Source organism: Danio rerio, chromosome 8 (genome assembly GCF_052040795.2).
Source record: "Danio rerio strain M-AB ecotype USA chromosome 8, GRCz13ab, whole genome shotgun sequence".
In the NCBI taxonomy this organism is placed as follows: Eukaryota; Metazoa; Chordata; class Actinopteri; order Cypriniformes; family Danionidae; genus Danio; species Danio rerio.
In genome coordinates this window covers 61,000,001-61,016,159 of record NC_141028.1, presented here as the reverse complement: position 1 = coordinate 61,016,159, position 16,159 = coordinate 61,000,001, and the positions used below count along the sequence as shown (strand labels likewise).

Genomic DNA, 16,159 nt, shown 5'->3' with positions numbered 1-16,159 from the left:
GTGTGAACACTTGAAATTGTAAAAAGCACTACAGAAATAAAGATGAAATGCTTGACGCTCACTTGCTTGTTTGCCTTCAGGACGGTTCTGAGCGTGGCGATCTGCTCCCTCTTGGTGCTGAGCAGAGATTTGAGTTTGAGGATTTCCTCCACGCTGGCCTCCTGCTCACGGTCAGCCCCGAGGCCCAGCTCCAGAGAGGCCATGCGCTGGCGGGAGAGCTCCGTGGTGCGGTCTACGGCCAGCTGAAGGTGCCGGATCTGGTCGCGGATGATGGCCACTAGGTTGTAGATGTTCATGGGCTCCTTGCGTGGATCGGCCACCGGGGATGGGATGGATGAGATGGGAGATGAGGTGCCATCACTAGATTCGGCGGTAGGAAACAGCCCGCGGGTTAGCAGGATTGGAGAACGCCGGCCGCGACCATCAGGGCTGCACCAACCGTTGGTCTGCGTCCCGTTCACACCAGATTTACCTTCACGGTAGTAATCCAGCATGATACGGTTGGGAGTTTCGTTGTTACACATGCAGACGTGGTGATACAGATTGGCTAGCTCCTCGCTAAAGGTGGCTAGCTCATCTTGCGCGATGTTAAGGCTGCCCTGCGACTCCCCTGCTACTTCGCTAGCCTGTCGGAGCTCTTTCTCTAGTCGTGCTAGCTGCTCACGCTCGGACCGGCTGCTGCGCTCCAGAGACGTGAGCTGTGCGTTTAAAGATGCGACCTGGCTCTCCAGCTGCGCCCGCTCCTCCTGATACTGCGACTGACAGGCCGAATGCTCCGCCTTGAGTGTTTTGAGCTCCTCCTTTAGTTGACTCGCTTCAGAAACGGCGACCTGTGGTTTTAAAACACCATTTTAACATGCTCATATTATTTTTCAGTGAAGAAAACACGGCACAACACATCTTTAAAGAAAACAATAGCAATTCGCACACCTTGTACTTGCACTGGAGGATCTCGGGGCCGTTGATGTCCACCTCGTAGTATTCGCTGTCCTCATGGCTGTCGCGCTCCTTCTCGTTATCCAGGGCGGACTGTCGCTCTTTGTTGGCCTGGAGTTTTCGGATGGCGTTGAGGTTTTCGGTGAGCCGTCCGACCTTCTCATGTTCCTCAGAGAGAGCTCCGTTGGCCTGCTCCAGCTGCTTCTGAGACTCCTGCAGCGTGGACAGAAGAGTCACCTTCTCCCGCTCCACCTGAAACAACAACAACGCACACTTCAGCTAACACAACACGCACACTTTAGCCAACACAACATTCACGCTTCAGGTTACACAGAGACCACAAGGGCAGCACCATATAGGGAAAATATGCGATATTGTTGCTGGGGATGCATAAAACTATGCGCAGACCTCGGTTATATGCGCTGGTGCAGGCGTTCATACGCGGGTCAGGGAATCAAAAAGTAGGCTACGTGAGGTTTAAATATCGGTGGGTCGCGCAGGGAGATATGATCAATTCTTGGTTGTGCAAACTTTTAACTACCTTGTAGATTTAAATATGCTTCTCTTGGTTTTTTTTCGATCATACAGCAAACACAACACATTATTCGAAACTTTTGTTTTATTTATATTTTAATTGTATTTAACTGACCATTTAGTGTTTTGGCTGCAGACCCTGGGGTACTTGACTTCACCTTAAATGTTTGTTCGTCTTGTTTATTTTCTAGATAACTGATCAACAAAGAATACATTAGAATTAAAATAAAAATTATACCAAACGAAATTCAAAATGCCAGCAGGTGTCTGTAGCCCCGCCTCTTTGCCCTTGTTTGGATCGCCTGGTTGGTGCGATGACGCGCGAACAAAATGGTGACAGTTGGCCACGCCTACTTGTAGCTTCTTTTGCGTTCTTTAGAAACCTATGGGTGACGTCACAGATACTACGCTCATATGTTTTACAGTCTATGGATTTAATTTCAATAATCAATAATCGACATGTCAATAATCGTGGATATTGGTAGGCACATGTCTCCTCTGTCCATGCTAGTTCTATGCCCTTATTATTATTATTTTAGCAGTCAGTTTTGCATTACTGCATTATCAGTCTCATTCTCCAGGCTCTTTTACTCTCAGTGAGATCTGCAGTGTCCCACATTTATAATCCAGAACAAGCAGAAGCTCCTTCAGAAGCTCTGAGCGTTAATTACAGGACTTGCTGAAACGAGCAGTGGTGTGATGTGTGTGGACATGCACTGACATGACTCAAAAATCTGCCTGTTGACTTAAAAACCTCAACTATTATGCAGTTTTGGCTCAATCCAGTGGCGGCGGTTAGCGGTTTAATCATTGTTTGCTAATATAAGTTGAGTTAGTGTGATATAAAAACACATTATGTTATTTATTTACAGCAAAAGCAGCTTTATAAGCAAAGACCGCTAAAGGAAGAATCTGTGGAAGAAGTACTAAAATATGGATATTAAATATGTGACCATGGATGATGAAACTAGTCATATCACCCTGCAGCCCAACACCGGTTACTCACTGAAGCTAAGCAGGGCTGAGCCTGGTCGGTCTCTGGATGGGAGAGCACATGGGAAAGCTAGGTTGCTGTTGGAAATGGTGTTAGTGAGGAGAGAAGGGGACATTTAACTTGTGGTCTGTGTGAGTCCTAATACCCCAGTGTAGTAAAGGGGACTCTATACTGTCAGTCGGCGACGTCTTTCAGATGGGACGTTAAACCGAGGTCCTGACTCTCTGTGCTTATTATTAATCCCATGGCATTTTTGGTAAGGTATAGGGGTGTAACCCTGGTGTCCAGGCCAAACTCCTTCCATCGGCCCTTAACTATCATGGCCTCCCAATCATCCCCATCCACTAAACTGGCTTTATCACTGTCTCTCCACTCTACTTATAGCTGGTGTGTGGTGAAGCCCTGGCGCTGTTGTCCTGTGGCAGCCGTCGAATCAAAAAAGTGGAGCTGCACACTGGTGGTGGTGTGGAGACCCTCCTCATGATTGTGAAGAGCTTTGGGTGTACGGCCATACACGATACATGCGCTATATAAATATACATTACATTACATTGCACAAATAATTTTTAGGAATAGCCAAAAATGACTGTTTATACAAATGGATAATTCTACACATAAATTAAATATTATCTTCCATTCTCTTTCTTTTAATTTGTATTTAGTAATATGCATTGCAGAAGAGATTAATTTAGAAAATCACCATTAATATTTTCCAAATCATAAAAATGTAAATCTCTTTATCTATATAAACTATTAAAATATCTTATCAGCATTTCAAATTTGTTAACCCTAGAATTTTTTACGAAAATACAAAATATTGATTTTAATTTTATGCCAAAAATCAGTCTTCCACTATCTCTTGTGTAAATTTTAAACAGTAATGTGTCATTCATAAGAGGTCAATTTAGACAATTTTAAAGGTGATTTTCTCAGTATTTTGATTTATATTAACCCTGGATGTTTATCAAGACAGAACACAAAACCTTAACACTAAAGATGCACTTTAGTTTTTTTTATTTATTTTGTTTATGCTATTGATAGCTGTCATGTAAGTGTTTGTTAGACAATTATTTGAGTGAATTGGATGGATGGATGGACGGACGGACGGACGGACGGACGGACGGACAGATAGATAGATAGATGGATAGATAGATGGATGGACAGATAGATGGATGGATGGATGGATGGATGGATGGATGGACGGACGGACGGACGGACGGACGGACGGACGGATGGATGGACGGACGGACGGATGGACGGATGGATGGACGGATGGACGGACGGATGGACGGACGGATGGATGGATGGATGGATAGACAGATAGACGGATAAATAGATAGATAGATGGATAGATGATAGATCGGTAGATGGATGGATGGATAGATGGACAGACGGATGGACAGACAGATATAGACAGACAAATGGACGGAGAGACAGACAGACAGACAGACAGATAGATAGACAGATAGACAGATAGATAGATAGATAGATAGATAGATAGATAGATAGATAGATAGATAGATAGATAGATAGATAGATAGATAGATAGATAGATAGATAGATAGATAGATAGATAGATAGATGATAGATAGATAGATAGATGGAAAGATTTCTTTAATTTAGCACAATTAGGATGATCAAGTCAGTGCATCTTCATGAAATATAATAAATTGCAAGCCTATATAAATAACAGCAATAAATAAAAGTGAAATAATCAGTGCTTTCTGTTTTTCTGGGCAATGTGACAGTATTCAAGTACAAAAATTGAACAATCGAACGTAAAATTACATGGTCATCATTGTATAAATAATAAACGAAAATGTATGTTTAATAATATGTTAGTCCAGGGTTGCCCAAACTCAGTTCTGGAGGGCCGGTGTCCTGCAGAGTTTAGTTCAAACCCCGATTGAACACAACTGAAGCAGCTAATCAAGCTCTCCCAGGTATACTAGGAACTCTCCAGGACTGAGTTTGGGCAGCCCTGTGTTAGTCCTTTAATCTTTTAAACTATTGCAGATACGCGCATTGCAATATCGATGCTCAAATATATTATTCAGCCCTAATACTGGAATTCGGTACCAATCGATAGTGAAATTTTAAGTTCTTGAACAGCGCTGATTTGCCATTGTGTTCACATGCTCAACAGAGATGACTGTGATTGGCCGTAAAGGTCATCAGTTCACCAAACCCGCCGCAGTTTACTGTGTGTAAACACAGATACAGGGACACTGGAGTGTTTTAAAGCCACGATTCATCAGCTGATTTGTCTATAAGCTGAAATACGAGTGATCCACTGATGAATCTTGGCTTTAAAACACTCCAGTGTGTCTGTATTTGTGTCTATATACTTTTAAAATGCAACACAAATGTTTCCCAATGTAATGTGATTTCTCATTCTTAAAGTCAGTGTAATTAAAAACGCAAAAACACAAACTCAAGATGTACTAGTCATCATCACAGGCATTGGGCTTGCTTTTCAGAGATGAGCAGAAGGAAGGGTTTATTTCTGTGTGATGTTTTGTGTCTCAGCTGTTATTTCCCGCTGTCTGGAATGGATTTGTGGATGATCAATAGGTCGTGAAGGCTATGTGAGGATCTGATTAGCATAATGTCTCATGATGTTTAAAGCAAACACTGCACTGCTGTGTGTGTGTGTGTGTTTCTAGCAAACGCTGATCAGGAGAAGAGTCGTGAAAGGTCAGAGTTTGTAGGTCGATTCCTGACAGATGGCTGGATTGACAGCTCATTGTGTCAGATGGAGGCGGAGCTTTAGATCTGACATCCACTAATAGGATTTCAGCAGTCCAGCTGTCAGCCAATCAAACACAGATCTAAACACACACATACACATAAACACACACTAGGACTGCATGACTGGGGGGAAATCTCATTGCGATTTTTTTTTTTTGGATGAGAACTAGGATTGATTGGGATTTAACAAGAAAATGCAGGTCAGCTGTGCTTATTGGTGGACCCAAGATTGGAGATTATATATGAACATGACTATAAAATAATTAATAATAATACAAGTCACCTTTCATATACATCAATGCGCCATTGTTTACTTCTTTTTAGCAAAAATGAAATGATAATGCTTTACAGAAGACACCTCAATGCACAGTTTTAGCTATTTCTGTGCTGTTTTTGTAAAAAAATTGAATTGAATAAATTGAATATGAAACTTTTCTTTAAAGTTAACAATGTAAATTCATGTAGATCCACTTTATTGGTAAACAAAGTGAGTCTCTCATTTAACATATCTACTAAAAGGCATAAAGTGCTACTTTACAAACTGTGTTGTCAATAAATAATCACCATTTCCATATTATAATAGTTATAATATATTGGATAATTATTTTATATAAATATTATTGAAATTATTATGAATATCAAATCAATTTTCAATGTTATCCAGTAGTTGTGTACTACTATGCTGACACACAGGCATCTGTAGCTCCGCCTCTTCTGAAAAAAGCACAATCTCATTTGCATTTAAAGCAACAGTCACCAAAAAGCCATAACTTGTCTCAAAGTCTAAAAGGGTCATTTTCAGAGAGCTAGAAAACATTATTTGTGTGCTATTTTGAGCTCAAACTTCACAAACAAACTCCAATGACACTTTTACTTTTCATTTTGTAAAAAGGGGTAAAATAGGTCCCCTTTAAAAATGCTAAACCATAACAACCTTGATATCAGAAACAGGGCAAACCTGAAGGCTTTACCTGCAGCAGCTGCTGTTTGAGCTTCTGGATCTCGGAGATGTTCAGCTCGTTCAGCAGGTTGTCCACCAGACTAGAGGACGGCTGGAAGAGCTCGCTTTTCTTGGGTGTGGAGACGCGGTTGTCGTTGTTGTCTGTGATTTTTTCGAAGCCGTTCTCATAGACGTGCAGCGGTTCGTCATTGTTGGGCTCGATGGAGGCGTCATCGCTGAACTTCAGGCCATCCAGAGAGATGCTCAGGGGACTGTGGTACATGGAGTCACTGATGCTCATGTACTGAGACAACTCCTTCCTCAGAGCCGCCTGTGTCAACACACAACAGCACGATTATAGAGTTGCATTTTAAGATCCTTGTGTATTGTTCAACTTGACTCCTCTTTCATTATGTTCTGGGCTGTTTTTGCCCCATTGACTTCTATTATAATAATAATAATAAATATAGCTGCAAGCAGCAATTAAGGGGCCAAGCACTTTTTGTCAAAAGGTGGCACTGCTCCAGAAGGTTGAGTACTTTCAGGGCATGGGGTTGAAGATGCATACCATGTTTTGTAATGATATGTGAATGTGTTGGTAAAATATAGCATTTTTGGCCAAAAATTGAAAATTGCCGACGCCCAAAATGGCTGACCTGTGAAAATCAGACATCATTCGATTCGACATGCTCTGCTGGATGTAATGAGACCAGTTTTATGAGTTTCCGACGAAAGGTTGAGACGTTATAAACAAAAATGCAAGTTTTTTTTGTATCTCCGTACCACTAGGGGGCAGTGCGTCGAAACTCCGCATATAACCTCAGACCCTAGTTGTCATAACACACACCAAGTTTGGTGGGAATCGGTGAATGCGTTACGGAGATATCGCCTCCAGTCCATTTTCGCAAGTTCTTCGTTAAATTTGATCGCAAGTTAAACAAAAACGGTTGGTTTAATCAACTTGAATTCCATAAATTTTGGTTGGCATGGTCTGTAGATCATGTGATTGAATTTTGGTGAAAATCGGAGAAACGGCCTAGGACGAGTTAGATCAAATAGGTTTTTCAAAAAATGTAAAATAGCGCGAAAAAAAAAATTATTACGGAAAATGACGTCATAGGGTGCGTTTGAATCGGACTGAGCCAAGGAATCAGAGGAAAAAAGAATTTTGATTGTAGCCCATTCGGTTCACAAATTATCCTGATAAACGTACGTGAAAGTTTGGACAAGTGGTGGCGCTAGAGAGTTTGATTTCGAGACTTCATATTTGGTCTGATTAATGATAAGACTGTCCTCTATCATTGTGCCAAATTATACAACTTTACCGCATACGCCTATATGGGCTGCCATTCAAATCCGGCGGAAGAAACGGAAGAAGAAGAAGAATAATAATAGGAACGCTAACGGATCCAATAGGTGCCTACGCAACTACGGTGCTTGGCCCCTAATAATCACATTTTTGATAGCACAGCCATGACAGCATATAATCACGCATTCCTGATTGTTGCTGGTTTCCCTGTTGGGAAAATGCATAATGTGTCATTGTTACTGTTGATCATTCGTGCATTTCAGTTTAGCTGTAGTTCGTTTCAATAACGAGAGCATATTTATTCAGAAAATAATTACGATATTTGTTAATTATAGTTTCATTTTTGTGTCTCGTTAGTTGCGTTTAGTTTTCTTGTTCTCTATTTATTTAGTTTTATTTTATTTGTTTAGTTTTAATTTATTGTGAATTCTTACATTTTATTTCTGTTAAATTGTTTTTGACTAATAGTTTTAGCTTTCGTTTACTCAAATAGGCTGAACACACAGCAATGCACATCATGAAGAAGACGAAGCCCACTTAATGCTGGTGTACTGGGGGTGGTTGCTATGGTCATATATATTGTTGCTAGGGTGTTCTGAGTGGATTCCAGAGGATTGCTAAGCAACTGCGGAGGCGTTTTTGGCAGATTCTTCCACTCTTATGTCATGACTCACAGCAGTCAACAGAAACCTATAGGAGATTTTTCTCATGATATCCACAATAGAGCCCAATCACTGAAGAGAATATTGCTTTATCAGGGCTCGCATAACTGCTGGCCCAACGTCCAGTCTATGTACCGAAAATTAAAGCCTATTTCAGTGCTTTAGAATTACCTCAAAAATGTGGTAATTATGTTGTATTGCATGTCATTTTCATGCACCCAGGACCCACTATTAATATGTGTTAGGATTTGTGTTTGCGCTTTACAGGACCGGTGACTACAATACCAAGTCAAAAAATAAAACAAACGAATAAAAGGTCATTCTACCAGAATTTCACATGTTTTTTTTCAGGGACACTTACATTTAAAAAAAAAAAAAATTCAAAAAAAAAAATGAAATCCAAATCAACAGATAAATAAATAAATAAAAATACTTTAACAAAATGTGTTCATTTTCAAAATATATGTAGCCTATATATATTGACCTCCATGTATAAATTACATCAATCACTCCAAAACACTTACCTGTCTTTTCTATTGCTTCATTTGTAAATGTATTTAGTCGTTTCACCTGACTTACTTTATGTTTTTTTAATCCGTCTCTAATTTTTTCTCTATTAAAGTCTCTATATTTTGCTCTGACTTTGTGCAGCACTTTGCTCAGTGTTGTGGCTGTTTTTAGATGTGCTTTATAAATAAATGAACTAAATGCAAGTATTTTATTTAGTAAATAATTCTAAATAAGTATTTTCTATTTTGGTCCCTTTGATTTATTTCAAACTACCAAAAACTGAAGAGTGCCTGACCGAAAGACTACAAGAGATTTAGAAAGTTTGCGAGCCCTGTTGTTAAAAATCCCAACAACTTGCCTAATTACCGTAATTTTACCCTAAATAACCTAGTGAACCTTTAAATGTCACTTTAAGATGAATACTAGTGTCTTGAAGAATATCTAGTCTAATATTATGTGCTGTCATCATGACAAAGAGAAAATAAATCAGTTATTAGAGACGAGTTATTAAAACTATTATGATTTTTAAAAACTCTGTTAAACAGCACTTGGGAAATGAGCTGTTTCTCATATGTTATAAGAAGTGTTTTGGTCGCATCACCCACTGATCACCCACGCTGATGATGATAATAAGAGTAATGTTGATATACAGTAAAACAGGTCTCGCCTTCTGCTCTCTCTCAGTCTTGATGGTCTCCAGAGCTTCTCCAAGCTGTCTCTCTGCGATCTCCTTCAGACGGATGGCATCCTCGAGCTGACTGTTCAGAAACTGAGTGTCCTCCTCCAGACGCCGGATTTCATGCTTCAGACCCTCAAACTCAACCTACAAACACACACAGGAGATGAGGGCTGCGTTCTAACGGTTATACTATTCTAATGTATATACTATGCCAACATTATTTTATTCTAGAGTATTTTCTATGCTAATGTTTATTCTATTCTAACACATGTTCTATGCTAACGTTTGTTCTATTCTAACGTATGTTCTACGCTAACTTATATTCTATTCTAACGCATGTTCTATGCTAACGTTTGTTCTATTCTAACATTTGTTCTATTCTAACGCATGTTCTATGCTAACGTTTGTTCTATTCCAACGTATGTTCTACGCTAACTTATATTCTATTCTAACGCATGTTCTATGCTAACATTTGTTCTATTTTAACGTTTGTTCTATTCTAACATTTGTTCTATTCCAACGCATGTTCTATGCTAACATTTGTTCTTTTTTAACGTTTGTTCTATTCTAACATTTGTTCTATTTTAACGTTTGTTCTATTCTAACATTTGTTCTATTCCAACGCATGTTCTATGCTAACGTTTGTTCTACGCTAACGTTTGTTCTATTCTAACGCATGTTCTATGCTAACGTTTGTTCTATGCTAACGTTCGTTCTATTCTAACACATGTTCTATGCTAAAGTTTGTTCTATGCTAACGTTTGTTTTATTCTAACGTATATTCTATACTAATATACACTCTTTGCTAATGTATATACTATTCTAACATATATTCTATGCTTATGTTTATTCTAACATATATTCTATGCTAACGTTTGTTCTATTCTAACATGTTCTATGCTAACATTTGTTCTATTCTAACATGTTCTATGCTAATGTTTGTTCTATTCTAACATGTTCTATGCTAATGTTTGTTCTATGCTAACATTTGTTCTATTCTAACATGTTCTATGCTAATGTTTGTTCTATTCTAACATGTTCTATGCTAACGTTTGTTCTATTCTAACATGTTCTATGCTAATGTTTGTTCTATTCTAACGTTTGTTCTATTCTAACACATGTTCTATGCTAACGTTTGTTCTATGCTAACGTTTGTTCTAGTCTAACCTTTGTTCTATGCTAACGTTTGTTTTATTCTAACGTACATTCTATACTAACATACGTTCTATGCTAACGTATATACTATTCTAACATATATTCCATGCTTATGTTTATTCTAACGTATATTCTATGCTAATTCTACAGTTCGACTCTGTGTATTCTATTCTAATGTATATTCATTCATAGTAATAAACAGCTCTTTATTCTCCATGGTGTGTAGAACTTTCTATTATTATCTGTCAAGCTTCTGAATACTGATTCAATGAAGTGAAAATGCAAATGACACATGAGCACGGGGCTGTGGGCCACATGAAATTTCATATGGTTTTTCTTAATATGATACAGGCCTAATATCCAGCAGAGCAGCGAGTGTCACCTGGCTCTGCTTGAGGACAGACACGTGTTTCTGCAGTGTGATGTTCTCCTCCTCCAGCTCGCTGTAGTCCTGCAGCAGGCGACACTCTCTGAACTTAAACTCCTTGATGTCGTCCCGCAGCCGAGACCTCTGCAGCTCCACCATCTGACTGTTCTGTGGGACAGAGGAACAACATCATCAGCAGTCTGAAGAATTGAGTTTATAATTCCATTCTAATGTATACTCTATTCTAAAGTCCAGTTTTAATGCATATTTTATTCTACGTTTTTAATTCTAATCCTATATATCATTCTAATATACACTCTATTCTATTGTAATGTATATTCTAACATTCTATTCCAGTGCTCAATTTTAATGTATAGTCCATTTTAATGCATATTCTATTCTAATTAATGCATATTCTATTCTAATTTATATTCTATTCTAATGCTCTATTCTACTCCAATTTTATTCTAATGTTCTATCCTTATGTATATTCTACTCTAATGCATATTCTAATGTTCATTTCTAATGTATATTCTATTCTAATTTGTTCTGTTCCAATGTATATTCAATTGTATATTCTATTCTATTGTATTTTATTCTAAATTACATTATCATAATGTTCTATTCTAATTAACATTTTATTCTAATGTTCTATTCTAATGAATATTCTAATGTATAAGACAATCTAACGTTCATTTTTAATATTCTATTCTAATATCCTATTCTGATTAATTTTCTATTACAATGTATATTCTATTCTAATGTTATTCTAATGTTCTATTATAATGTATATTCTATTCTAATGTTATTCTAATGTTCTATAATAATGCATATTCTATTCTGATTTATGTTCAATTGTAATGTAAACTACATTCTTATGTTCTTTTCTAATTTACAGTATATTCTAATTAAAATTCTATTTTAATTTTTTTCTAATGTATATTATATTCTAATGCATGTTCTGTTCTAATGTTGTATTCTTATGTCCTATTCTGATTTATGTTCTATTGTAATGTATATTCTATTCTACTTTACATTATAATGTTCTACTCTAATTGACATTCTATTTTAATGTTCTATTCTATTCTAATTTTATTCTAATGTTCTAGTCTAATGAATGCTATATTCTAATATCCTATTCTGATTTATGTTCTATTCTAATCTATATTCTATTGTATATTTTATTCGAATTTACATCTTATTCTAATGTATTTTACATTCTAAAGTTCTATTCTGATGTATATTCTGTTCCAATGTTCTATTCTAATGCATTTTCTATTCTAATGTTTATTTATGCTGCTGTATTTTACATTCCAATGTTCCATTCTAATTTAATTCAAATGTTCTATTCTAATGTTTAATTTTATTCAAATGCATGTTCTATTATAATGTTCTACTCTTATGTATAATATATTCTATTGTATTTTACATTCTAATGTTCTATTCTAATTCTATTGTATATTCTATTCTAATATTCTATTCTAAGGCATATTCTATTGTAATGTATAATATATTCTAAAGTTCTTTTCTAATGTATATTCTATTGTAATATCCTATTCTGATTTATGTCCTTTTTTAATCTTTATTCCATTCCAATGTTTTATTCTATTGTAATGTATATTCTGATGTTCCATTTCAGTGTTCAATTCTAATGTATTTTCTATTTTATTGTTCTATTTTAATGCGTATTCTATTCTATTGTAAGTTCTATTCTACTGCATTTTACATTCTAATGTTCCAATCCAATTTTTAATATATTGTAATGTTTTATTCTAATGCATATTCTATTCTAATATTATTCTAATGTCCTATTCTAATGTGTATTCTATTCTTATGTCATATTCTGATTTATGTTCTATTATAATGTATTGTATATTCCATTCTAATATATTCTATTTTAATTTATATTACATTCTAATGTTCTATTCTAATTTACATTAAATTCTATTATATTGTGTGTGTGTGTGTGTATATATATATATGTATGTATATATATATATATATATATATATATATATATATATATATATATATATATGTATGTATGTATGTATGTATATATATATATATATATATATATATATATATATATATATATATATGTATGTATATATATATATATATATATATATATATATATATATATATATATATATATATATATATATATATATATATATTTCTAAGGTTCTTTTCTAATGCATATGCTATTCTATTTTATTCTAAAGCTCTATTCTATTGTGCATTTTGTTCTAATGCCCTATTCTGATTTGTTCTATTCCAATGTATATTCTATCCTAATGTATATTCCATTCTAATGTATATTTTATTCTAATATCCTATTCTGATTTATGTTCTACTCTAATGTACATTCTAACATGTATTCTATTCTAATCGAAAGCATCTAAAACACGACAAAGAATCAAGCAGGAATCTGCTTAGTTTTGTTTTTTTGTTTTTTTAAGCATTAGCTATTTCCCATCCAAAGATGTTCATTATATAAATATATGTATATATATATAAAGTGCCACTTCCTAATAACCCGATGGTCAATGAACATTTATTGATTATCATCAGTGTTGAAAACGGTTGTGCTGCTGATTTACATTTTTGGATCTGATACAATTCTTTATTAAGTGCAAAGCTCAAATTAATTAATCAAAATATTATTTGTAACATTACTTTCTGGTTATTTGTAGTCAGTTTAATGCAACCTTACTTCAGCATCTAATCCTAAAGTGCCCGCAGACTTGTGAATGGTCTTGTGTTGTTTGAGCTGTTTACTTGAGTTTATCTCTCCATCTGTACGCCTCCATCTTGATTTTTTCTCCATCTGCTGCTCCGCTCAGCCACACACAAAAACACATTTCATTTCACCTTAAACGCATTAATCCTCCAGAGGACCGCGCCGGCCTTTAAATCCTCGCCCGCGTCACACCATCTGTCTTTCTCACAGGGAGGTTATTAATGTAAATGTTTCTTTTATTTCCCGCGGTCACTCTTAATCCTCATATTTAACTGTGGTAAAGTGAGAACACACTGGAGGCCAGACATTGATTCAGTGTCGGATCAGCAGAAAGGTCACATTGCTGGAAAAATATATATTATAATAATAATTAGATATTAATAATTAACTAGATATGAATTACTATTTAAACATCTTTACCATTTGATGGTTAATCTCACACGTCTGCCATGTTTGTAGTTTGTTGACAATTTTGACACATGTTTGTAGTTCTAATCGAATTCTTGTTCAACACGCAATGCATTGTGGGCAATTGGAGTACAGTCGGTTCTACACTTCGAATTTCTACTAGAAATAGACCATCCGGCAACCTTTGGCATACTCGTTTTAACGTAAAATGTCCCAAACCGTACTATTTTCGTATACTACGCAAGACGGATAGTATGCAAATATGGAACCAGCAGCAGACTGATGTACTGACCTCTCTGAGCTCCTGCGTGATGGTGGCGAGCCGTTCGTTCTCAGACTGGACGTTGGTCAGGATGGTGCGTGTTTGTCGGAGTTCGGCCTGCAGCTCCTGCATGCGCTGCTCGTAATACGCTTCTTTGCAGGCAGACTCCTGGATGAGCGACTCTTCGCGGCTTTCTCCATCAGCCGCAACCTTCCGGTGGTTGGAGTGAGCCTGTCCGAAAGCCTGACAGACAGAAGAATTGCAGAGATTAGAGAAAAACACAGTAAAAACTTCATATACAGACAGAGACACACTCAATATACGAGCTGCTGAATGTATTATTGACGCCACTTTAGTTTGTCGCAAATCACGATATTAACTACCCATTAGCTGACACTACTACAACTGGTTTAATGAACTACTAATGAGCTGTTTATTACTATTATTATTATTATTATTATTATTATTATTATTACTATTACTATTGCTAATATTATTATTACTATTACCATTATTATTATCATTATTACTATTATTATTATTATTATTATTATTATTATTATTATTTAAACTAATATTACTATTATTAAAATTATAACTACTACTGTTATTACGATTACCATTATTATTATCATTATTACTATTATTATTATTATTATTATTTAAACTAATATTACTATTATTATCATTATTACTATTACTGTTATTACGATTACCATTATTATTATCATTATTACTATTATTATTATTATTATTATTTAAACTAATATTACTATTATTATCATTATAACTATTACTGTTATTACGATTACCATTATTATTATCATTATTACTATTATTATTATTATTATTATTATTATTGTTATTTAAACTAATATTACTATTATTATTATTATAACTATTACTGTTATTACGATTACCATTATTATTATCATTATTACTATTATTATTATTATTATTATTATTATTTAAACTAATATTACTATTATTATTATTATAACTATTACTGTTATTACGATTACCATTATTATTCTCATTATTACTATTATTATTATTATTATTATTTAAACTAATATTACTATTATTATTATTATAACTATTACTGTTATTACGATTACCATTATTATTATCATTACTACTATTATTATTATTATTATTATTATTTAAACTAATATTACTATTATTATCATTATTACTATTACTGTTATTACGATTACCATTATTATTCTCATTATTACTATTATTATTATTATTATTACCATTATTATTATCATTATTACTATTACTATTATTATTATCATTATTACTATTACTATTATTATTATTATTATTTAAAATAATATTACTATTATTGTCATTATTACTATTACTGTTATTACTATTATAATTATTATTATCATTACTACTATTATTACTATTATTATGATTACTAACACCACTACTATTACAACTACCACCACCACCACATTAAATTAAAAAAGAAAGGACTTCTCATAGGAGCATGCAATGATAAACTAATAGAGCAGAGCTTGTGTAGCACTGATATTTCACAGGAAACACACATCTCCTCTGAGTGAATCATCTGTGTTGTAGGTTGTGTTGAATCACTCACTCCTTCAGTTCAGAACAGCTGTAATTTAAGCAGCTCAGAGTCCGCTTGTGCTCCCATGACTATTGCTGAAACCACTGGAGGAAGGAAATGTTTCCTGTTTTCCTGCAGTTCAGCCTCTATATAAAGCAGGACCTTCTCAACCATGCAAAACCATCAGCCTAAATAAAGGTTTATTCCACATGAAACACTGTAAAAATGGCAGAGAGTTTAACTGTATTGTTTTTTTAATCGCCACTGTAAAATCTGTTATCCGCTTAACAGTAAGATTCCTTAATATATTCGGTAATTAACTCT

At 35.0% G+C, this 16,159-nt stretch overlaps 1 protein-coding gene across 2 annotated transcripts in view; it reads right to left on the bottom strand.

The window, feature by feature from the left end:
- Window positions 1–16,159, bottom strand: part of bicd2a (BICD cargo adaptor 2a) — a 48,447-nt gene that overhangs the window by 22,464 nt on the left and 9,824 nt on the right. For both annotated transcript variants that reach the window (XM_087265621.1, XM_087265620.1), the window contains exons 2-7: window positions 14,284–14,496; window positions 10,853–11,005; window positions 9,304–9,459; window positions 6,187–6,486; window positions 931–1,188; window positions 63–830 (exon numbers count right to left, since the gene is read on the bottom strand). In XM_087265621.1, the coding sequence (XP_087121747.1) occupies window positions 63–830; window positions 931–1,188; window positions 6,187–6,486; window positions 9,304–9,459; window positions 10,853–11,005; window positions 14,284–14,496 (1,848 nt within the window). The remainder of the gene's footprint in view (window positions 1–62; window positions 831–930; window positions 1,189–6,186; window positions 6,487–9,303; window positions 9,460–10,852; window positions 11,006–14,283; window positions 14,497–16,159) is intronic.